General features: G+C 39.7%; 1 protein-coding gene across 2 annotated transcripts in view; it reads left to right on the top strand.

Moving 5' to 3' along the window:
- Nucleotides 1-25,904, top strand: part of arhgef10la (Rho guanine nucleotide exchange factor (GEF) 10-like a) — a 120,897-nt gene that overhangs the window by 4,900 nt on the left and 90,093 nt on the right. Inside the window, exons 4-13 of one of the 2 annotated variants that reach the window (XM_057361671.1) lie at nt 7,251-7,399; nt 10,005-10,091; nt 10,207-10,334; nt 12,743-12,826; nt 14,768-14,876; nt 15,763-15,866; nt 16,113-16,190; nt 18,454-18,633; nt 22,631-22,747; nt 24,257-24,349. In XM_057361671.1, coding sequence (XP_057217654.1) covers nt 7,251-7,399; nt 10,005-10,091; nt 10,207-10,334; nt 12,743-12,826; nt 14,768-14,876; nt 15,763-15,866; nt 16,113-16,190; nt 18,454-18,633; nt 22,631-22,747; nt 24,257-24,349 — 1,129 coding nt within the window. The remainder of the gene's footprint in view (nt 1-7,250; nt 7,400-10,004; nt 10,092-10,206; nt 10,335-12,742; nt 12,827-14,767; nt 14,877-15,762; nt 15,867-16,112; nt 16,191-18,453; nt 18,634-22,630; nt 22,748-24,256; nt 24,350-25,904) is intronic. The other variant, XM_057361672.1, reaches the window with a different exon arrangement.

Genomic DNA, 25,904 nt, shown 5'->3' with positions numbered 1-25,904 from the left:
ATTTGTTTAAAAAAAACGAATAAAACATCAAAAAGACCAGGAACAGGAAGACTCGGGTCCACTTGTTACGCTAGCCTGAACTTGCTCTGGGAAAACCTCTGGTTGCTTTGAGAATGCTTCTTTAGGACACCTTGAGAGGGGCTAGTCTGAGAAAGGAACTGTGCTGGATACTCAAAACCAGAATGCACGAATGTAGACACAGACTCATGGCTTGAAGACAGACCTGAACCAAGCTGGTCTGTTGGTTGGGAACCTATGCTTTAGAAAGACTGGTAACTGGACTGGCACAGAAACACGTTGTGCTAACTCTGATGCGGATTCAGAACTTTCAGGGCTGAGACACAGACTGGTGACTGGCTTGTGCTAGCTGTTGGACTGGGCCAAAGATAGGTTTCTGCCTGTTAAGCTGGGCAAGAGATGGGTAGCTGGCTTGTGCTAGTTGCTGGCCACTGGGCTGTGTGGCAGATGGGTAACTGGAATGGCTAGCTGTTGGCCGCTGGGCTGTGCAACAGATGGGTAACTGGCGTGTGCTAGGTGGTGCTGGCTGCTCGACTGGGCCAAAGCCTGGTATCTGCCTGGTGCTGGTTTCTGGCCACTGGGTTGTGCAACAAATGGGTATCTGGCTTGTGCTAGCTGCTGGGCTGTGCAACAGATGGGTAACTGCTTGTGCTAGGTGGTGCTGGACTGGGCCAAAGACGTGTCTCTCCCTGGTGCTAATTGCTGGCCACTGGGCTGTGTAGCAGATGGGTAACTGGCTTGTGCTAGCTGTTGGCCGCTGGGCTGTGCAACAGATAGGTAACTGGTGGTGCTGGTTGCTGGACTGGGCCAAAGCCTGTTATCTGCCTGGTGCTGGTTTCTGGCCACCGGGCCGTGCAACACATGAGTAGCTGGCTTGTGCTAGCTGTTGGCTGCTGGACTGGGCCTGGTATCTACCTGGTGTTGGTTGTGGTCTGCCCTACAGACTGGAATCTGGTCTTTGATTGCTGGACTGGGCTGTAGACTGGTAACTAGAAGACACAATGTTAGCAGGGGAATAAATGTTGGGCCGTGCTACAGGTTGCTGGCTGGGCATCTCAGTCCTGCTTGGAGACTGATACACTCTTTGTCCTGGCTGGGTTAGTTGCTGATATGCAGGCAGTGTCAAATTCCTCAAGGGCTGGGCCGCAGACAGGTAGCTTGTATGTGCTGGTTGCTGCACACTTGGCTGGGCCACAGACAGGTAGCTTGCTTGTGCAGGTTTAAGTAGAGAGCCATTCCTTGTTCTAAAGAAGCAAACACTTGAAATCTGTAATGGCTTGGAACCAGAAACTTGCCTTAAACCAAAGTGTGAATGTTGACCTCTTTGGGTATGGACAATGGGTCGACCACTAGACTGCACCGGTTGCTGACCCACAGACTGGTAACTGGCTTTCACTGGTTGCTGATCACTAGGCTGGACCACAGACTTGTAACCTTGTGCTGGTTGCTGTTCCACAGACTGGTAGACTACCTGTGCAAATTGTCGACTGCTAGGCTAAGCCACAGTCCCATGGCTAGATTGTGACGGTTTTTGGCTGGTTGATTCAACGTTGGCCTGGTTTGGTTGTTGACCACTGATCTGGCCCACAGACTGGTAGCCAACATTTGGTAATTGATGGCTGGCAGACAGAGTCTTTGTCTCATAGCTGGACTGTGCTACTTGCTGGCTACCTGGCTGAGCAAATTCCTGGATAGTTGACAGAACCACTGACTCATGGGCAGCCTGGATTGGTTGATGTGCACTGAGCTAACCTCTGGCAATTGCTGGCTGACAGGATGAGCCTGTGCCTCCAATCCAGACTGTGGACCACTTACTTGTGCCACAGACTGGTAACTGACCCTGGCCAATTGCTGGGATAAGATGTCAAAGAGCTGGCTTGTAATAACTGCTGTCCAGTAGATGACTGCAGTGGTTCCTGGGCCACAGATTGGTAGCTGGCTTCTGCCACAGGGATTCTGTGTTGAGTCTTTGTCTCATAGCTGGCATGTGCTAGTTACATTTACGCATTTGGCAGACGCTTTTATCCAAAGTGACTTACATTGTATTATCTTATACATAGGTATGTGCAATCCGCTGGGATCGAACCCACAACCTTGCGTTGTTAACACAATGCTCTTACCACTGAGCTACAGGAAAGCTCTTTTTGCTCTCCACTGGGTTGAATTAACTGCTGAGGTAATGGTTGCGGGCTGCTGGGTTGAAAAGGGGCCTGTACTGTCAGTACACTTCTTGGCTGACATACAGACTCACTACTGACCTGGGCACTGATGGGCTGGGATACAGATGCAAGGCTGGCTTGTGATAGTTGCTGACTGTTGGTCTGGGCCACATTCTGGCCACTGGCGACTTGGTAGCCGGGTAGAAACACAGAAACATTAGTTTGCTGTAAAGGCTTAAGCCTAAGGCTGGCTTGGGCAGGCCTAGTACTTGAAAACAGCATGCAAAACGGGACCTCTCTGGGGCTGGCCAGTGGCTTGGTTGGAACGTATAGCCTTAGAGCAACAAACAAAATAAAACATACGTGAACACTTCCAATACCACATTGAACAGAAAGACTGGAAAAAAACTGCAAAGAGAATTTTTAAATAACTTTTTCAGATGAGATACAACAATAACAAACACTACATATGAAATTATTCTACCTTATTCTCATAATGGAATCATACATGTCAAAATCTATAGTCGCTAGTCTGCTACAACAGCCCAACTACAAAGCAATAAGAAAGGATGTTTCCCAAGCATGTGTTTAGCATCAATGTATAGCAAAATAATATTTTTAGAGTTTTATAGTAAATAAATTAGACAATAACAGCTGCATGCTGCACACAAAAATTGCATTTCTCAATAGCAAAAATACAGCTTTTAATTGTTCAAAAAGTAGAGCAAAGTGCATAGGTAAATTTGTGTCATCAGCTGGTGAACTGGATGTCACGCAGTGGCTCAGTTTAGTTTAGATGAGTTGTGGGAAACACATGCCATTAGAAAAATCTGGCTGGACTATTCCTGTGTGCTTTCCTGTGATGAGAGTTGTGTTTAAAATGAGACCCCCGTCAGCTTCTGCTCTCTGTGTTCTGCTGAATGGATGTTTTCATGACAGAGGTTTCAATTCTGCTGCAGGCTGGGGCTATCAATAATCTTCTCCACTAATGGGTTGTGTGTCAGCACTCTTCACATTATTTAGCAAATATCTGACTCAAGGTCTGCTTTAGTTTGTATTTGAGGTCAAAAGAGATGAATGAGGGATTAAGGGGGTCATATGACATGGCTAAAACGAATATTATCATTTTTTTTTAGATGTAATGCAATGTGTATACACGATTTAAGGTTCAAAAACGCTGTATTTTCCACATACCGTGCATGTTTGTATCTCCTCTTTGCCCCGCCTCTCTGAAACGCGTGGATTTTTAACAAAGCTCATCGCTCTGAAAAGCGAGGTGTGCTATGATTGGCCAGTTAAGCAGTGCGTAGTGATTGGTTGAATACTGCAAGCGTGTGACAAAAATGTAAGAGGCGTTTCAGACAGGTCTGGGTGAGCATTCGCTTTTAGATAGAATGCATCTTTTGTTCAGACACTTTAATTTTTGCAATTTTACGTGTCTAATACATGCATGGGCAACTTATAACACACCAAAGACACAGAAAAACAAGTGTTCGCGCCATATGACCCCTTTAATGGTTACAATGAGCAAATAAAGGCATGCTAAACTTTTTTTTCAGTCAGATAAATTCTGCTTTTATGTTGTGCTGGGAAAAGAAGCTGCAATTGTATGTGGGCTGGGAAAACAATAGTTAATTTTTACAATATGTGTCACTATCCCAGTCCGTGTTTCCCCTGTGTTTGTGAACTTTTCTGTCACTTTCCTGTTCTGTGCTATGTTTTGTAGTTTTTAGTGTTAATTAGTTCCTCCTGGGGCCCGTTTCAATAAGGAGGTTCAACCAACCGTAGGTTAAACCTTGAACTCAGAGTTGGTTTACTTAGAAATGAGAAACTTTGAGTTTTTGGTTTCAGAACAGCTGATTTGAGTTAGTTCAATTTACTTTGGGTAGGCTTACCCTGGGTTAAGCGCGTGCACCACGACTATAAAAAGCCATCATCAATGGCACTTGAGAATAATACGTCATGGTGTATAGGACACCTGTAGGGCGTCAGACTCTCGTGCAAAATTAGACTGATCGCCGGTTCGAACCCTGCTGAGAGCAGATTTCAGTTGGAATGGCTGCACATCAAAATGACTTGTTTATTATCTTTATCGCTTCATGTATGTCTGTATTTATTAATTTCTTTATTCATGCACTTTATTATACACTTTATTAAGTCATTTCTCATCGTCCATAGATAATTACGCTCTGATGTAATACACGTACGGTTGCTGATGTTATTGATGTCAGTATGGGTGAGATATATTTTGATATATCTAATTCACTGTAAAGAAAAACGGTACAGTTTTAATAAAAATGCATAGGGAAATGACAAAATTCCACTCGGGTCCTAAATTGCTCTCCTGAAATCAAAGTACAGTCCAATGAATTAATGCAGCCTCTTCATGAATCCTCTATAAAAGCACATGTGACATATAAGTCACTGAGATGGTCTCTGTGTGATCAAAATGTGTGCCATGAATGACTGTATTAATGAATGAATGAATGAGTTACACCACTTGCTCTTTAAAAGGGGGAGGAGATCGAAATAAACTCTGGATTTACCAAAGAAAACCTGATCCCGACCAGGTTAAAAATGCCTGGCCATTGGACAGTCAGTATAATTCTACCTCTTTTTTGTTGCTGACGTCATGTGGTGAAGAGACGTTGTTGAGAGGGGGATAGGAGTTTAACGTTTTTGATTAAAGATTACAAGTGCAAATTAATAAAAAAAAATAATGGTGTGCATGGATAAATCATTTAAAATAATCACTGCAACACTGTGTAAAACTTAGTATTTTCCTGTTTGATTGCATGGTGACTTTAGACTCCCAGGGGGTCCAAAATTACATCATAAAAGTAGTCCCTTAATGTTTACATGTATTTCTGTAACTGTAACTATCATATGTGTTATTATTGTGTTATTAACACTTCCGTTGCAAACACTTTAATAACGAGTAAATTTGCATAGTCACCAGTGGCGATCTCCGCAAAAATATCACTCACAAATTAATATTTTTGGACGCAAATGCGACCATTTTAGTCGCAGTCTGGAGCAAGTTTTAAACACGCGACGTTACATTTAAAAAATCATGAGGCGCACACTGATTGGAGTATGATATTTAAGTACCGCGAGATCAAGCAATTTCTCCAGTTTCCAAATGCATTTGAAGTCATTCTCGCGGCACTTGATGTCATATGTGCAGCAGGTTGGGCAGGTTATGATTGTATTCGCTTTGTTACAAAGTTTGTTTACATTACAATACAGAAAAATCAGAGGTGAAGATTTCGTGGTAGGTGTATTCACGATTATGTTGCAGTTTTTTTACACAATTCTGTTTTTCTACTTTCTAAGGGGATTAAACATTCGTAACTTTTAAAATGGACAGGCATGCTCTATTCGGTTGTTAAGTGTAAGGAATACCTTTTTCTGGTCCAAGCATCTATTAATTTCAAGCGGGCTACAGTTGAACAGTTGTTTATGAGCACTGTTTATTACTCATATTGCATATTTAAGCGAAACGTGTATTAACTCAAAGTATACATACAGTCACCAGGCTCACAGAATCTCCGACATCAATATTTAAATAAATTATCACTTTATTGCTCCTTGAACTCTCTGTAAATCACTTTGGATAAAAGCGTCTGCTAAACGACTAAACGTAAATGTAAATGTAAATTATGAAAAATAAATCGCTGACTGGCCATGTGGGATTTTGTTATGAAGATAAAGGTTAGGATTGCGATTTTCCGATAGTTTTATAGCTTGCCATGAGACCAAGAGTTGACCTGTGTTCGCTGAAAACTTTGAATTGGTGCAGTTGTACAGTAGGTAGAGTCGTCTGTGTTTGATGTGCCACCGGAAGGAATAAGAAAGTATGACTGTAACACTGTTGTCTGTTTGTAAGCCATTAAGAAGTGCCATGGTCTGAAACAGGTAAACATTACCCATGTAAAATCATTTCCCCACCTTAACCAAGGGAGACGTGTGTTTACGGTGATACATCTGCAGTCAGAAGAGGTGCACAGACATCACAGCTGTCTGTCTTGCATTTTGCTGCAAAAACACCTGCTCTTTCCCCTAGCAACCAGGAGCTTATGAGATTATACCTGTCAGCTAGCCTGATCACTCCACATGAACTGGAGTTAGTAGCTGTCTGTTGTGTTACAGAGTATGTAAATATCTGTTTATAGAATAGTTGGATTTTAGTTTTTTTATTTAACAACATATGCTTCACTCTTAAAGGGATACTTCGCCCAAAAATGAAAATTCTGTCATCCTTTACTCACCTTCAAGTTGTTCCAAATCTGTATACATTTCTTTGTCCTGATAAACACAGAGAAAGATATTTGGAAGAATGCTTATAACCAAACAGATTTTGCCCCCCATTGACTAGTAGGAAAAATAACATTATCATTTTTTTGGTTCTGTTGAACACAAAAGAAGACATTTTAAAGAATGTAGGACAGCAAGCAGTTCTGGGGCACTTGTGACTACCATTGTATTTTTCCTACTATGGTAGTCAACGGGGGACAAAATCTGTCTGGTTATAATCATTCTTCCAAAATCTTTCTCTGTGTTCATCAGGGCAAAGAAATGCACAAGTATACAGATTTAAAACAACTCGAAGGTGAGTAAATGATGACAGAATTGTCATTTTTGGGTGAAGTATTCCTTCAAAATGTAAAATAAAAAGTTATGTGAATTTATATGTAAGGTAAAGATAGCGCATTTGCTGAACTTTTTTATCTGGGTGGACTAATTTGCAATACCATTGCAAGAAAAGTGAGTTATCCAATATTTTTTTGTTGAATGTACATTTATCGAATCAGTTAACAATTCTGAATACTTTGACTTGTAAAAAACGATTTCCATTTCATTTTTATTCTAATGAGCTCTGCATGGAACACTGAACCACTCATAGTCAAACAAAAGTTTTTGTGTTTTACTTCGTATGTGGGGCTGGTGGCATCTAAACTCCCCTCCGTTCCTCCCACTCAGTTCTAAGTGTAAGGAATGAGCTGATCTAAGTGCTCTAATACCATTGACAAGTCAGCAGTAATATGGTTCTATTTTGGGGAAATCTTCTAGAGATCAAGCTTCCACAGCATTGGATGCATCCGAAAACTTAAAAGAGGAAGACCACTGCACTGCGGTGAAGACAGAAAGGCAGACATGCACTCTTGAACCTAGTGCAGGAGTAGAGGAAATCAGACACAGCCCGGTTCAAAATGCTGAAGGTAAGAGATGTACAAATAATGTATTGTAGCTATAGTTTTTCATAAAAGTAAATTATAAAATGTACTAGCTGAGCTTTGTGACATTTTCATTCCTCCCTTTTGCTAAATTTTGGTTTACAGAGATCTTTTTGTTACAGAGAATTGGTTTGCCCTTTACCTCGCTAATCTAAACCTGTCAAATATACATGTGCACATGAGACCAAAGTAAACCTCTTAGTCACTGTGATTTATGGAGTGAGAAAATAGTGTCTGTTACCACCCTGATCTTCCGTCTGATAATTGCGGTTGGTTTTATGATATGTTGAAGGATTGTCAGAGAAGCGAACCCTAAGTGCCCTCTAGGCCCTCTGTGATGACCTAAACTATCGTAAAAAATAATATTTAAAAAGTTTAAAATAATTGATTGAAAATAAATGATTTTCCCTATTAGATATGTATATTTGACTTCCTGGATCAATGCGGACTCTATCCACATGAGATTTCCAAGTCTCACGAGAGTAATTCAAGATCACGGAGCAGTCGCAGTTCTGCGATGTCATACGCTGTCTGCGCAGCCTACGCATGCTGCAAGAAGTCGAACGTGTGCTTACGTCGGGAGCCTTCTGTTAGCATACAGCTGGCTGACAGTACAGTAAATCAATGGGAGAGATTAATTTTGAGTGACAGTAAAACTGAGCAATCATATCATCTTTCTAAACGGGCGCGCTTTGTTTTTTGGTAACTTTCCGCCATCTGGGGGATTGTTCACCAGCAATCTCGTAAAGTGGAAGAATCACCCGAAGCATGTTCTGCAACCGTCAAATTAAAAAAAAGAGGAAGAAATGCGGAAAACGTCATTCAAAACACAAAACACTAATGCTGGATTCACACGGGGCATCAGCGTCAATGCTTGACGGAGGGTGTGTCTGAACCATGGCCGACGCGATCGTCATAGTGACAACAGCCAGTCAAATTGTGCTCCGGTCTTGCATGAACGCAACTGGCTAGTGCCTGCACTAGGTTATTTGCATAAGGCGATCTGATTGGCTGACGTCTGCGTTTGCGCTTGAAAAGTTGAGAAATGTTCAACTTCTTGCGCGAGCAACGCCAATGAAGCGACGCTGACGGACCCACAATTCAGTTCGGCAACGCATGACGTCACCCATTCAAAGTAAATGAGAACCGTTGACGCCCCGTGTGAATCCAACATAGCCTGTGGATGGACTTTGTTATAAAGTCTCGGAAAAAAAAAAGAGAAAAGCTGATAAACCTTGTTCAAAACAACAGGAGGAAGACTTTGTTATGAAGGAATTTGATCATCAAATTGTAAGTTATTTGTGATTTATTAGGCCGCCGTGCCCCAATTCATTCTGGTTGCTGAGCTTAATTTGAGACCAGTGATTTTGACTGGTCATTCTTAAATGTAGCATATTGTTCATATTTGCTGTTATTCTGCATAACAGTGACATTTTATCAGATAATGGTAAATTTACTATGGTCAGTTACATACGTTTAGTTCACTGTAACGTTAGCAGTTTAATATTAAGATTTATTTAAACATAGTTTATTCGCTGGTGAATCTCTGTTTACTGTCTGCTAGCGTAGGTTTTCTTTGCTGAGAGCGTTCTCATGAGGTGTCGCTTTTTAAACTGGTATTGTGTATGTTAGTCTGTGTTGGTTTTGAGAACGGGTTGCGCGTGCGCCTGCGCCTGCACGTGCACAGAGGGCCAAGGCTCAAACGTCACGGTTCGCTACTTGTCAGATGTAGTCACTTCCTTTTGTTCCCACATTCAACAGAACACTGGCTTTCTGTTGTGTAGACTGCCTGTTTAGCTTTACTGGGTAATCTGTTCACAATAAACAGAGCACAACTTTACATCAGATTAACAAGAAGCAGTGCTTTTGTTGGTTCAATACCAAACCGAAATAACTTTTTTTTTAAAAAGAAAATCAATGTGGCTTACTCAGTTCAACATGTTTTGATTCATGTAAACACAACAGTCTGAGAAAGGCTGGCGCAGAGGAGTCAAATAACATAACACAAAAAGTAATAAAATAAGCACATGTTTGTCTCTCAATTTAGATTAGCGCTCAGATCGTAAAATCCTGTTAAAGTGTTCTGTACTCTTTCAAAGGACAGTAAAAGGTCTGCAAATCTTTATTAAAAGTCTTAAAAGTCTTTATTTACTCACCCTCAAGTTGTTCCAAATCTGTATAAATTTCTTTGTTCTGATGAACACAGAGAAAGATATTTGGAAGAATGCTTGTAACCAAACAGTTCTTGGCCACCATTGTCTACCATAGTAGGAAAAATTACTTTATAAATTCCTTTGTTCACAAAAGAAGATCTTTGAAGAATGTAGGAATCAAACAGTTCTGGTGCACTTTTGACTACCATTGTAATTTTTCCTACTATGGTAGTCAATGGTGACCAAGAACTGTTTGGTTACAATCATTAGTCCCAATATCTTTTTCTATGTTGATCAGAACAAAGAAATTTATACAGATTTGGAACAACTCGACTGTGTTTTTGGGTCCCATTAATAGGCATAACCCAACACACATGCACACACCCATATGAACATCCTTTAACATACATTTGTGAATGTGATTTTCTTCCCCCGAGGTGAGCACACTGGTGAGCTGGAGCACCAGACCGCTAGTCCAGAGGTGATCTATGACGATGTCCCATACGAGGATCTATCTCCAGAAGGTCAGACATAATATGTGTTTGTATGTGAGTTTATATGGATAAAGAGGTTATCCTAAATGTGCATGTGAATTTCATACCAACATGTTATTGTATACCTGTTTGCTTTCTGTGTCAGTTGACTTGATCTATGAGGACGTTCAAAGAGAGGGGGGTCAGCACGGACCCAATAATGACTGGAGCTCAAGTGAATTTGAAAGCTATGACGAGCAGTCTGACTCTGAGAGGGCCACAACCCGCAGTAAGGTGTGTGTTAAAGACCATCTACATCTGATTTATGTTCAGACACATTGACACATTCCTCACAATGATAAAGGTCTTTAAAAGGATATAAACCCTCCAAGGTTGCAGGATGATAGATACAGTAGATGATGAGGTGATTTATTTAAGATCCAATTTCTTGTGCTATTTCAATATGGAAGGCAAGTCCTGCCGAATTTAAATAAATAAATTAAATGAGGAAAATTAAAACCAGATTAACAATTTCATTATACATAACTGCGCACACAATATGTGCCAAAATGAAAATGAAAATTTATTATTATTTTATTTAAAATTTTCACTGACAATGCGTTGTCCCTGTCAAATTGAAAAAGAAAATGTAATTGGTGATTTTTTACAAGGTTTTTACAAAGGTTTTTATTAATGCTCACGCAATAATACTGACACAATTCAAATTAAAATGTAAAGTTTTATTTTCATTTTATTTTCTCTTTAATTTAATTTTCGTTTTCAAAGTCATGCAAATTTCATGTTAATCAGCATTACTGGGAACGCCCACAAAAATGTCATATCCAATTATGCAGTGAGGGAAACAAACCATTCGAATGAACGTGCAGACGCTTATCCACACCCACTGATTAACATGTAATTTGCATGCCTTTGAAAATGAAAACGAAAATGAAATAAAAGAGAAAATCAAATGAAAATCAAACTTTACATTTTAATTTGAATTGTGTCAGTATTATTGTGTGAGCATTAATACAAACCTTTGTAAAAATGTTTTTGAAATTTCTTTTTCACATTTACCTTTTCATTTTCATATTGGCAGTCTTGCAACGAGATTTTAGTGAAAATGAAATGTCAAATCACCAATTGCATTTTCTTTTTTAATTTGACTGGGACAAAGCATTGTCAGTGTGAAAATGAAAATACATTTTTATTTTGGCACATATTGTGCGAGCAGTTATGTATAGTGAAATTGTTAATCTGGTTTTCATTTTCCTCATTTAATTTATTTACTTAAATTCGGCAGGATTTGCCTTCCATATTTCAATAGACTCTGTGATGCAATATTTTGCCGCCACAAGAGGGCAATGTTTGATAGCACATGCCAAGCCACTACTAAAACCAAGCAGACACACTTTTTCACTGCTCTATATTGCTGCAAATTTGAATTCAGTCTGCACTGCGTTATCTGCCCTAACACGTTCATGAGGTCACACAGGTATGGAAAACACTTTGCCCAGGCGGCGGTCCCTCAGAAACCAATTTCCCATGGCCAGACTCACCTTTACCTCTGTTGAATTAGGCTCCATACGATTCCTACAGCCAGACGATTCTCGATAAGCAAGAATTAGATTGCTGAGTCTAATGGCGAAGTGATTGGTGCTCAGTTCAACCAGTCCCTCCTGCAGCTATTATAGTGTGGCTATAATTGGGAATTAATGTTTTTCTTTTTAAATGGTGTCGTCAACGTTAACAAAAAAGGAAAGCAGTAATGGACTTGAGTCTTTGTGGCTATGTCTGAAACCAAAGGCAGCTGTTTGCTGCCAACTCAGTCGGTCACTTAATAGACAGTGTTTTAGCATGAAGGCCACCTCTGAGGAAAATGCCTTCAGACAGGCTTCCAAGGCACCGTAACAAATTCAAGGGAGCTTTAGAGATAGCCAAGCAAATATTTAATGACTGCAATGGCAATGTTTTTCAGTAGCAGCACTTTTAACCGCCCGGCGTGATGGCATTTTTAATCCTGTGCGTGTGGTCCTACAGTCTAGGCGGAAAGAATAAAGATGTTCTGCAAACAATGGATTCAGATGTGCCGAAATGCCTTCCTACCTAAGGTTTTAGACACAGCCGCTGGCTTTTAAAATGGAGGTGCTTGTCTCAGATGAACATTTGTGAGAGTGTGCAGTGTTTCAAAATCACGTCTTTCTCCGGGTGTGACTTAATCAGCTTCTTAGTTTAGTAGTCGGTGCACGGAGTCAGCCATTTCTAGGTCTTTCCCTTAGTCAAAATCGTGCCAGTGCACCCGCTTCCTGAAAATGACCCCAATGAACCGCAAAATCCAGTCCGCATTGGTAGGCATGCTTACAGTCATAAAATGAAACAATGTCATTGTCCGTTTTTCAAGCTTTTATTTGCTTTTAAATTCTACAAAGAAGAAACGCAGGTGAAATTTTCACCTTCTACGTGTTTTTGTGGGAGCGAGAGACCTCTGTCCACCCTATGCTGCTTTGACCCCATGCCAAGCCATGTCCCCAGTGCCAATCACCTCCTGCATTTGCTCTTTTGGTTGATCCTAAACTGCTTGCTGAATTTTCAATACTCTCATCCTTCTGTTCTCCTCATGCTTACCCCTCCATTCCTCCCTCTCCTCCATGTTGCCACGTTATTGCCCGTTACCTGTGCTGTTGCCGTGATGATATTCCTAGCTCTCCACCGATGCTCAACGACTGAGAGAACGTTACACCAGGACCAAAAAGGAGCTAGCCATGAGACTGGGGGGCAGACATCAGGTATACCTATACATATAAGAAAGAATGGCTTCAGAGGGGATTACCAGCGGTTTCTGAGTTCAGAGTCTTCAGTTGGGGTGATCTCAGTTTCTTGGGCTCTGGGTTAAACTCAATCTTTGAATCTTTTTACTTTACCCTGTTGAAAAGACTAGGTTAGACCGACATGAGTTCACATGGTGGTTTGGAGTTTCATGCTGGTTTGTAAGAGAATTACAGTATTTGCCATCATTACAACAAAGAATGCATATAGCACAGTGATTCTGGTGTAAAAATACACAACATTTTATTTGTAAGAGTCTAATTTGATAGTAAAAAACAAGCATTCAACCACAACATGTGCTTGTCTTTTTAGCAGGATAAGGAGCTGTGATCTTGCATTCAGGCTGTGTTTTTAAAGTAACAGTAATGGCATGAAAATTCTGCCATCATTTACTCACACTGTTGTCATTTTAAACAAAACACAAAAGAAGATATTTTGAAAAATGTTGGTAACCAAAAACTGTTGGTCCTCATTGACTTCTATTGTATGGACACAAAACCAGTGCAAACGTCAATGGGGACCAACGGGATTCTGTTACCAATATTTTTCAAAAAATGTTTGTGTTCTGCAGAAGAAAGAAAGCCATAGGTTTGAAATGACAAGAGGGCGTGTAAATAATGACAGCATTTTCATTTTTAATGTGAACTGTCCATTTAAACTAACGGTACTGTTTAGGCTGTTGACAAAATGTTTATATGCTCTCCTACTTGTAAGTCCCTTTGGATAAAAGAGTCTGCCAAATGAATAAATGTAAATGTTTAAGTCAGTCTTATTGTATACACATGCAACAGTCATGCTTTTGACCGTTATGTTGCCATTCACTTTCCAGCTCTTTTTTCTTTCATTTTCCAGCTTTTTTCCCACCATTAGCATCATGTTTTTACGACTGTTTGTCGAGTTAAATATACAGTAGATTATGATACTCTTATATTCTGTTATATTTTGCTTTGCCGTCTCTCTTTCTCTCTGTCTTTTTATGCTCTTTGCTGATATTCTCTTTCTGTATCTGGATTTTAACTACAGGCGCTTTTATGTCCCAGGGGTTGATTAAACTAACAGTTTCAAACTTTTTCATTTAGTTATGTTATGGTGAAGGTCACATTAAATCAGTCTTTACCCATTTTACAATCAAATGCCCACTTGGAAAATGCTAATGCAAAGCAAAGGAGTCGTTTTATTCCATCACCCTCATTTCTACCACAGAATGCTGTCAAGCATGATACTGTTGGTGATACGGAGAAAATGATGTCGAATCCTTCAGGGATGTTTGTCTATACTCTGTTGAAGATTCTTACATATTAAGTAAACTAGTGAGTGTGAAAAGTGTTTTAGGAGTTTTTCTTAAAGTCCACTGGGACATTATTGAAGAGAAAGCCTGAATCTTCTCTCTCTCTCTCTCCCTCTCTCTCTCTCTCTCTCTCTCTCTCTCTCTCTCCCTCTCTCAATAAGAATTCCAATCACCTCCACTATAAAGAAACTCTATTTTGCTCTAGTTTCCCTAATCTCTAATTTGACATGTACAGTATGATGGTAGGTTTTGGGGACACATGTACTGTATAAAGTAAACATCTCTCATGTGGTTCAAGCAAACCATTTCCACATGCTGTCTATTAATGACCTGTTTTTACATTGATGGGCCGCCCCTCCTTTTTCCAAATGTAAAAATGTCACTGTGCCTTGATGTCATCTCAGACGCGCTTGTGGCCATCGAAACAGACTTGAACACACACCCAGATGCCTCTCTGTGCTTTGAACTGGTCTCTCAGAAATGGCTGGCAGATCGTTGCATAGCTGTTTATGCTGGAGGGCTCGAGATGCTTGACCTTTTTCCATAAGGCACTGCCACACTATTGGTTATGGAGAGCGACATGGGCTGCCCATGATCTCCTGTTCCCTTGCAGGTCCATCAGCTGATGCGGGCGGCACGTAGCGGAACGAAAGATGGCCTGGAGAAGACCAGAATTGCAGTGATGAGACGAGTCTCATTCTTGCATAAAAAGGAGCACTCAGGTAGTTTAAGTATGGTTTTATTTCAGTATTTGTCTTATTTCTTTTTGTAGAACGGACTTGTGTATAGTTTGACTAGTTCTCAACATGAATATAACCTTAGGTACTGGAATGGCGTTAAGAATGAAACAATAAATAAATAAATCTCATTTCTTTGAGTGCCCACCCCTAACCTGGTTTTTCTTTGACAGAGAAAGTCGTGTTCAGGTAAGAGGCTATTACACGTTTGAAGATGCACTTTCTCAGGAACAGGGCGGTTCATTGAATCAGGCCAGAATTAATGGATGGCAGTTGGAGGGATGTTGTACATTAAGACAACTGTAATGCCTCTTATTGCTTAAATTCAGCTTTTAAGAGAATAGACTGCTGAGGACAGAGGATTGAGACAAAGAGTGAGGTAGATGATGTGAAGTATCTGAGAGGAAACCAAGCATGATGAATCAAACTGGTTCTTTGATATAAAATATGGACATAAGAGCTGATGAGGACATTTGGTGTTCAGAAAAAATGAGGGGGAAAATGACCTGGGATCAGACAAGATTAGTATTTGCAAATTGAAACTACGTCCTAAATGGCCACCAAATCATTATAGTTTCAAATGACTTTTTATTCAGACATTATCGTTTCTTGCGAAAATGTAATAATTTCGGTTTCTATAAAGGTGACAAATTGTATATCTGGAGGTTTTCCTTAGTTGCTACGTGGCGTGAAAGCTTTTTTGGATATGGTTTAGAACAGCCTGTTCTATACCGTTAGAAGCTGTTTGAACTGTACTCTGCATTTGGGATCTGTTCTGAATTGTAATAGGATAAAAAGCAAATGATGTGGTTTTTGTTTTGTAAGAATAAACAAAACATTTGAATGCTTGTTTTGCACGTTGCGATGACAGATGACACCGAGGATGATACAGGGTATTTGGATGTGATGGTTTCGGAGGCAAAACACCCACCTGCACAGCTAGGACCAATGCCAGATGGACTTAGCAGCCAACAGGTGCGTGTGGATCTATTTACCGGGATGAAAACGAGAGGCTGTATTTAAAATGCATTTAAGATGATTTTTTAAGCCAAAATACACATTATTCCATTTCAGATATGTAGAACCAGAATAAATATGATCTCGACTCAAAATGAAGCTGCTTTCTTTTCACATGCGTCCAGATGTCATTGTACCCATAATGCCTTTTTCTAGTCCACGTCTACATCTACGTCAGTGACAAGACTTTCGTCTCTTTCGCAGATTGTCCGCCGCCACATTTTGAGCTCTATTGTGCAAAGTGAGAAGAGTTACCTGTACTCTCTAAAACGGATCTTACAGGTAAGATGGGGGGGGGGTTCATGGGTCAGTGCATCTTTTCGAGGAATATCTGTTTATGGTACACCGATAGAACAGATAGAATGTTTTGGTAGAATAAAACACTGAGATCAAACAAAAATTCAGTCCTTTGATACTTCAAACGAGTGTTTTGTGCAGTCTCGAATTCAGAAGAGTAAATACTGAAGATGAATTTAATTGCCAACTTTAGTGTTTTTTAATTGCTTTGATTGAAGCATGTTAGCATAAACAGAACATAACAGTATAAATAAATGGCTGCCTATAGATTTTCAAGGCCGCAAAACAACACCTAACACTATAAATCGTCTCGTAATAACGGTTTTGCATTCATACGCACATTGCTTTGAATGGAAGCAGCGGGTTGGGTGGGTTTCATAGTGTGAAGTTTTGTTACTCATAATTCTGATCTCAGCTAGCGGCTGATAGAAAAGCATTTGTTATCGCCCTCTTTTGAAGGCAGAGGCAGCGTCTAAAATGGAATCACAGATCAATGACAGCTTTATGCTCAATGAAATCTAGTCATTCAGCATGTATCTCCAAGCTTTGTTGGCTAATCAAAGCTCTGTCAAGTGTACTTTACATTCCTCCACTCTTTGTAACATGCAAGACGTGGTCTAGGTGGCTAGATATGGGACATTGGTCCTGAAAAAGGGAAGGAGAGATGAGATGGGGTTGCGTGATTAAGGTTAGTAGTGCTGTTGTCTGGGGCGCACCATCTCATTGCCTCATCCTTTGTCTTATTTTCTCTTTGTCGATAATTCATTAGCGTTGGAGACTGTAGGGATGAGAAGAAATCAGGCAAAAAAATCTATTGTGTCCACAGTCTAAATAGGAAAGTGTCTTCGCCTATATAGATTTGGTCGGGTTGTTTATTTATGGACGTCACTGGCTTGTTTTGCAGTTTAAGGAAATCAGGCCTATGCAAACATTTACCTAAGCGAAATTTGAAAGTGTCATTGGGAATATTTGGCATAAGATTTGACCAAAGTATTTAAATTTAATTAGTTTGGGTGCTAAGCTTTAAAAAAATCATAGAGTTTATATTGTGTACCTACACCGCTGAGAATATTTAGAGACCATTCCAAATTTTAATTTAATCAGCATTTCAAGATGTATTGTATCCATTCCAGTCAAGTGTATGTTGAATTTCAACTATATCAAACCTCAGGACTGACAAAGTCATCCAAGAGTAATGTGAAAGACTGACAGCATGACAAGACAAATTATAAAAACCGAGGTTATCACATGTTTTTTACTTATCCTACTTATATTACTAAATATTACTGTTGTATTGCCTAAAAGTGAATATTAACTTTTTTCTTTGCAGTATTTGAGGTCTGAAAAAAACAGAAAATCTTTTTTGTTATTTTAACCTGTTTCTACAGTTTTCATTTTCTGCAAATAAATGCAAATAGAAACAATATTTTTATTTAAGATTTGGGAGAAATATTGTTATATAAAACAGAATAAAACTGAAATTATCATTTTACGAAAACACATACCTATAAATAGTAAATTCAGAAAAACTGAAAATAATTTTGAAATGGTCTCTTTCAGTGGCTATATATACATGTAGTTGTAGCTGCTTGCCATGTATAAATCGGAATCTTTGAAAACCATTACACTTTATTATTCAGAGAAACTAGTCTTATGTCCTAAGGATTAAAGCGTAGAACATGTAATAAAATAAAAAATAGGTTCATTGATTCAGAAGGAAATCCTGAAGGGGCCTTAGAAACAGAGGTGAATGTGAATTAATAAGAATGCATACATCTTCATGTGTCAAATGCGTGCATTATTTCAAAGATGTATTCATATATGCAAATAGGACATTTCGAATCTTGTATTCAAATGAATGAAATGGATAATACACAGAGGCATGATTTTTTCACCTCCCAGTTAAGATTAATTGAACACATTTTTAATCTCCCTCCCTTGTCAAGGTGAGGGAAGTCAGAGCTGTGAATGAAATTATTCTCCATGCATAAATACAAAAATCGTTCAACCTGAAAGGTATAGTTCACCCAAAAAACCGTGAATCACCTATTTCACCGTCATGTTGTTTCGAACATATGACTTTCTTCTGTGAAACACAAAAGATGCAAAGCCAAGTATTAAATGACAAGAGTCTCTGTACTGTACAATAGATGGTAGATTTTTGAGTAAACTCAACGTTTTTATTCCTATAAGACATACATAAAAATGCAAGAAAACAAGTACTAATACATTTCTTATGTTTTCTCAGGAATACCAGCGTCCTTTGATTGAGGCAGAGCCTCGGATCCTCAGCATCAGGAAAATCCGTCCCATATTTTTCCGTCTGAGGGAAATCACGCAGTGCCATTCCATGTTCCAGATTGCCCTGGCCTCTCGGGTGGCCGAATGGGACACTAGTGAAAAGATCGGGGACCTCTTTGTAGCTTCAGTGAGTATGAAAATCACAGTAATAGGGATCCGCACATTTAACTCTCTCATAAACCACACTACAGAACAAGATGATTGTGTGTTATTATGGTTGTCTGAGGCTAATGCTAATAACTTGTAGGTACCAGCAATATAGCCAATTACTGTAAGTGAGGGTGGCTGTCCTTTACCATAGTATTCACAGGTAAAGTGAGTCATGGAGGATCAAATGGACTAATGTATGAAGTGTCTATAGTGACCCATTGGCTTTTCTCATTATTTTTCTGGTAAAAAAGAGAGTTTGGCCTCTCTGACCTGCTTGTAAACAGTAATATGGCACTATTGGTCTACATAAAGTCTAAGGACCACAAATCACTACTCCATTTATAGCTGAAGTTGCACCACTGTGCGTTGGAAAGCGTGGAAACCCATACTGCAGGGGTCGGCAACAGGCAGCACGCGGGCCAAAACTGGCCCGCCAGCAATAATATCTGGCCCGCGCCAGCAGGGCATGTAAGCGAAGCGGAGCGTTAATATTTCTCGCGGAGCGGAGAGCGCCTTTCTGAAAATTCCACTCCGCTCGCTCAATCTCAGAGTCGCTTGCTCAGCCCTCTTGGTGATTTACTTTTTTGCTGCTGGATTATTGTCCCATGTACACCGCATGAGCCTGATGCCTGAATAATAGCACAATGGCATGCGTAGTTTCCGCCCGACGCAGTTCTAATTTCCCGTGCTGCGCCGCGTTGTTTAAATGGCAGATGCATTTGCGCTCAGTTGTGCGCACATGGCCGTGTTGGTCTAAAAAAGACGTGTGCTCAGACGCATTGTTGGCGCATTGCTATTTTGAGGAACTGAAAATAGACTGCGCCATAGACCAACTCAAACCTGGTCTAAAGTCTAAAGTCAACGTCGCAATATTTTTTTGGCCGGGTCCCAACGCTCTTTCACTTTACTTATTACACAGAGGCAAGCGCAGCAGCACACAAACATGCCAAATATAAAAAATAAATGGATTACAATGTAAAATATTATTATTGTGTACATAAAGATAAAAATCCGGCTTGTCATGTAGATGATCTGCCCGCGCGCTTTAACCTCACGCACGAGCAGATCGTTTCCTCTCTAGAGAAGCGTCCAGTCTTTGCTCTTGCAAATTTCGCCATGTAAGTAGCGAATCCGCCATGGCGCGAGCGCAACTGGCTCTTAAAGGGAATGAGAGATGAGACTCTAATTGGTTTACTGCACGTTACGCCCCAAAAACACCCATTACTCATTAAGAGAATCGGGACAACCATGCGCCCGGGCGCGCCGACCGTTTTCCTGTCGTTAAATTAGCCAAAGTGGATCGTGGAAATAGGGCCCATCGTGTCACTTACTCAATGTAACAGATGCTTTTCTGAAATAAAACCTGAATAAAGCTCTATGACAAATGTGATCTCTGGAGGACGCATGCAGCCTTCGAAGACATAGCTACTTTGTCCAAGTTTCTAAAAGTACATTCTAAAATGCTGTAAGTAACGATTGAGGTTTGACATTTTAAGACCGCATTTCCCCTTGTTTTGGTCTATTTTTCTTTAGAGCCTGTTTCTTTTATCAACCCCAGTAATAATAAAGGTGTTCATAGTGCATTTCATCTTTTGTGCGTTTATTTTGAATGTTGCATATGGCAGCTATATGTTCATGGAAATAAAGTAACGAAAATCAAATATACTTTATCAGTTATTATACAGTTACTCTTTAGGCACTAAAAATATTGGCTGTAATGTCACAGAATGTCGGACTGATACATAACTGCTCTTTTTCAGCCTACTATTAATATTTCCCTCAATGACTGCACTTCGCTCAGTCGCACATGGACCAAGCAAACGCTCTGCTCACATTACGCTCACCGGTAAACCAAATCCCGCTCAGATCCCGCCCTGACATAAAACGTGTCTAGTAGCCTAAGCCTAATTGTTTTCAGTTTATTATACATTTCTTGAATAAATGTCTCAGTTTAAGTCAGGATAGTGCCTTTTTCTCTCACCATCTAGCTAGTTTAAATGTTAACATCACACGACACGACGTAATAGCGTACCCCCCCCAGCGCTATTGTCATGGACTGGCATGGAAGAGAGAACCCAATTGCAGGCAGGCGTGAAGGGGTTAACAAAAACACTTTATTGGACATAAAACAGAAACAATAAACCCACGAGGGGGAAAAGGCGGACACGGTAACAGAACAAGAACTCAAAACAAAACACTTCCCACAGGGGGCAAAAATAAACTAATAAACAAAACAGCGACACAACGTCTTAAACCAAAAACACGGCAGGGAAAAAACACAAGAAACTCACAGACTACGGACAATCACGGACAAGGCAACGAACGGGGGCACAAGCACAACGTAAAGGTAAACGATACATACACAGTACAACGTACAATCCACGAGCACAGGACAAAGAAACATGAGGGCATTTATAGGGAAGACAAACGAAGGATAACGAGCGAGGGCAGGTGTGAAACATAAGACACGGCAGGGAGACAATACAGGAAACGAGAGGGGCGGGGCCAATGACGAGACACTGGAGAGAACGCATATTATTGTCAAAAGGACAACAATATGTTTCTCTCCACACACAACCAAAGGCCTTGTCATGGCTCTGCCACAGGACCAAGAAAAACATGACTAATAGAGGCAGAGCCATGACAGCTATTACGTCAAATACGTTACGTTAAATAGGCTACGTTAAATAATCATATGACTATTATTATATAATAACTATATTTTTAAAAGTAGGCTATTCTAGTTGCATTTTTCTTAAATTATCCTTTGACTATGTTCTGGAATTTGTTTTTTGGCCTGATGCCAAATGCTTGTATCGCTTTCCACAATTGTTCTATTATTGAGTCAAATAGACTGTTTCATCGGACGCACACGCCTGGCCCGAAGTTAACTCCCGGTCTGAGTTTGTTGATCGGTCTGGCTAGTGGCTAATAGTTAAACTAATTATATTTTAATTTATTCATATTAATCTAAATTTTTATAAATACAGTATTGTATTGTCTAATTTATTGTATTAGATAAACAATTTGTTGAATTTATTGTATATTAATTTTATTAAATAAATAATTTGTTGGGTCGTGTTGCTAACTTTGTCGCATTTTAAGTTTAGCCAAGTAACGGTTCAACTGGTGACCCAAAACAAAACTGGTTAGTCATAATTATAACTTGCTAATGTAACTTACTTGTTATTTATTTTGCTTGTTTTTGGAAATAATCTGCAGGGACTCTATTCTTTGCAGGTGTGTACCGGAAATTAATTTTGGGCAGTAACGGTTGAGTTTGTTGTTGGTTTGAAACCATCTACACACATTGTAAGAATATGCTACTAAATTGTACAGTTGACCACCCGTTGAGCACCTGCTCAAACTGTTTTTAATCAAAAGTTTGTGAATTAGATCTCTTTTATTTGTGCTTAAACGCATCCAGCTAAAGCGCATCTGTTTAGTGGACTCGTCCCTGTTTTTCTGTGCATTTGTTGAAAATAACATCTTTGCAATGTGTATCATTTCCTGAAGTACCCGGCAGTCCCAGCCCGCTGTTTGACAGGGGTTAACGTCTATTTGTGGCTGGTAATGTCCTCTCCAGCTCCTGCGAGCGCTGCTGTTGTCAGCAGGACTGTTAGACTTCAATCAAAGCAGAGTGAATGGATGCCTGCCATTTTCCTACTCTGAACACCTAGTAGTAATGGACTTTCAAGGATGTTTACTGTAGGTCTCTGGGATGGTAAACAGTGGCGCTTTGCTGCATAAATACCAAACTAAAATTACTGCCTACTTCCATTTCTTTGCCTAGTAATCACGTTTAGAGCGCCCTGACTGCCAAAACAGCAACATTTTCATAGTAATTTTAGCTCCACAATCATAGGGAAATAACTTAACAAGGTATCTCCGAGGAGATGCCTAAACAAAGCAGATAATGAACATCACCTATGAAATGAGTTCTCCAATCAATCCTCTTTCTGCATTCCCCATAGTTCTCAAAGTCCATGGTGCTGGATGTATACAGTGATTACGTCAATAACTTCACCAATGCCATGGCCCTCATTAAGAAAGCCTGCATGTCTAAACCAGCATTTCTAGAGTTCCTCAAGGTAAGAGCGGATCTTTGCTTTCAATAACACTTTTTGACGTGTTTCACTCTGAATAACCTCTGAGTTCTGCTGAGGCTGTGCTGCTTTATGGATTATTAACCTTAAAGAGTTTCTTTCCTGTCATTTTCCCCTGTTTTGGATATTAATTTTAATAGCGTAGAGGTTAGTCTCGGAGGGAGAACATCTTTTAAGGCAAGCCGCTTAAATTCTAGAAGTAAATGCTCCTTTGTTCTAAATGTTGTTTTTAGTTATGTTACACTTTAACATAAAAAATAAAAGTTTTATTTAAAAGTTTTACTTCGTAAATCTGAGGTTGTTTACAGTCCTCTTAAAGGAAAATTACAGTACACACAAAAATGAACATTTTGACATAATTTCGTTCCAACGTCTTGAGGCCTTAAAGGGGTAGTTCACCCAAAATTGAAAATTCTGTCGTCATTTACTCATCCTCTTGTCATTTCGAACCTACTGTATATGACTTTCTTCCTTCCTTAGAACACAGAACAAAATATTTTAAAGAAAGTTTGCAACCGAACAGCACTGGCCCCCATTCATTTCTATTGCATGGACACAAAACCAATGCAAGTGAATGGGTAAATTTTCTGTTCGGTTAACAACTTTCAAAAAATCTTCTTTTGTGTTTAAAACGACAAAGAGGGACAGTGTAAATGACAATTTTCATTTTTGGGTGAACTATCACTTTAAGGCTTGTTTAGACCAAGAACGAGAACTGTAAAGTTTTAAAAATTGTTCCAAAATTTAGGAGAATAGCTGAATTCACACAACAACTATAACAATATTGATAGAGGAGAACAATTAATTTCGTTACACTTTTGGAGAGATTCTAAATGCTAAAACATTAACAGCCAATCAAAAACCATTTGAAATATAACGCATTTAAAACTGCAGCGTGCGAGTGTTGATGAAACGTAACGTTATAATCCGTTGGTGTATACCCTAATGTAGACATTGTTATAATTGTCTTTAAAGTTATTGTTCTTGAGGTGAGCAGGCCTTTAGTCACCATTGACTTTCAGCATTCTTCAACATTTCTTTTGTGTTTCTTCATTGAAAGACGAAAAGTCATAGCAGTTTGAAATGACACAAGTGTTAGCGAATGACAAAACTCCATGCAATGCAAACGTTTTGTGCAGTGTTATCATTGCAACAATATGCTTTTTGTTAAAGGTAACTTTAGCACCTTCGAAACCATTTAAACTCCCCAAATACTGAGACTGACATCGCTGCTTTGAAACCTGCTGGAGGGCTCTGATGAATACCTGCTCCCTGACACTGTATTGTTTAGTGACTGCCAAAGTCTTCTGGCAGAACGTGAAGAATCAATAGTATAATGCTAACCTCCACCAACCTTTCTGACTCCCGAGTGCCAAAATTCTTCAGCTCTCCATGTTGAAATGACTGCATCTGTTCTTTTTGCGTTGCCTTTCTCTTCTTTCCCACCTTTCTTTTCATCACTGTTTGGATTTTTCTCTTTCTTCACATCCACAGAAAAAGCAGGCATCCAGCGTTGACCGCATAACCCTCTACGGTCTGATGGTGAAGCCCATTCAGCGCTTTCCTCAGTTCATCCTTCTCCTACAGGTCAGTATTTATCTATAAACTATTTTCACACGGTTCACTTTTAGAGTCCTGGAGGGGGCGTGCTCTTTCAAGTGACTGGAAATTGGTGGCCAAGCAAGTCTATTAGACACTGAACTACTAGCTGAAACCATGCCAAGTCTTTTGGTAACCTACTGGCACACGGGTTCTTTTCTCCCCTGGCTCATGGCCATGACACGATGTTGTATAGATGCATCAGGATAGCCAAAGTCTGATTTATGTGTAGGAAACATGAATAAACCATAAAAACATTGAATAAATAATAATGACAATAATAATAATGACAATTCTGTCATTTAAAGTCATGTACTGTATATAATATCCTTTTCAAGCTCATTACCTGTTTTTTTGTTTTTAAAGGAGTTATATGACACGGCTAAAACGAATATTATCGATTGTTTTAGATTTAATGCAATGTGTATACATGTTTTAAGGTAAAAAAACACTGTTTTTTTCCACAGACCGTGCATGTTTGTATCTCCTCTTTGCTCCGCCTCTCTGAAACATGCAGATTTTTGACAAAGCTCATCGCTCTGAAAAGCGAGGTGTGCTATGATTGGCCAGTTAACCAGTGCGTAGTGATTGGTCGAATATTGCAAGCGTGTGACGGAAATGTAACGTCTCTTACCATATTTGGAACATCAGGTTCCAAAGCAATTGTACTGACAGGTACGCCCACCTTACTTGCGTATACATTTGGGCGGTCTTAGTCAAATCATACCAAGAACTGACATGGATTTGTGGGGGTGTGGTTACACGAGGTGTTTTAGGCAGGTCTGGGTGAGCATTCGCTTTTAGATAGAATGCATCTTTTGTTCCAACACTTTAATATTTGCAATTTTATGTCACTAATGCATGCATGCGCAACTTATAACACACCAAAGACACAGAAAAACACGTGCTCGTGCCATATGACCCCTTTAAACAAAAAAAGTTACGGATTGCTGCTTTTAATAAATAAGCATGCATATCACATGCTGAAATATCAGAGATACAACAGGATCTACTTGAGAAATATCACAGTGCTCTTCTCAGCCAGCAGGTCTCAGATGACAGTGAAATGTCATGAATTCACAAGTTTCACTGCTGGACCGTTCGCTCTCTTACTTTCTCTCATGTCCTTCATTCACTTACTCTTCATTTTTTCTTTGGATGGAGAACGAGCGAGGAATTCAGAGCTGAACTCTGGAATGCGGGGGGAGCTGTGGCATTTCATAGCTCAGTAGGCATCGATTACACATGCATTTTGATAGATAATTGTGAATAAGGTATGTTCCCAATGCTCTGACTTTAGAGTTTAGCCTGTGTTTAATCACACATTTGTCAGAACAAGATACCCAGACGGCATGCGTCCCTGATTTCTTTTGTTATCTGATTTGTTTTTTTCAAGGCCTAAATCAACCATAAATGGTTAAACTGTAAATCTCAATGTATTTTTCCCCCTGAACTATAACTTCAAACGGATAGTTCACACACAAATGAAAATTCTGTCATCATTTACTTGTCATTTCAAACCTGTATGACTTTCTTTTTTTCT

The sequence above is a fragment of the Triplophysa rosa genome, linkage group LG20 (genome assembly GCF_024868665.1).
Source record: "Triplophysa rosa linkage group LG20, Trosa_1v2, whole genome shotgun sequence".
NCBI lineage: Eukaryota > Metazoa > Chordata > Actinopteri > Cypriniformes > Nemacheilidae > Triplophysa > Triplophysa rosa.
This window is presented reverse-complemented; position numbering and strand designations above follow the sequence as displayed.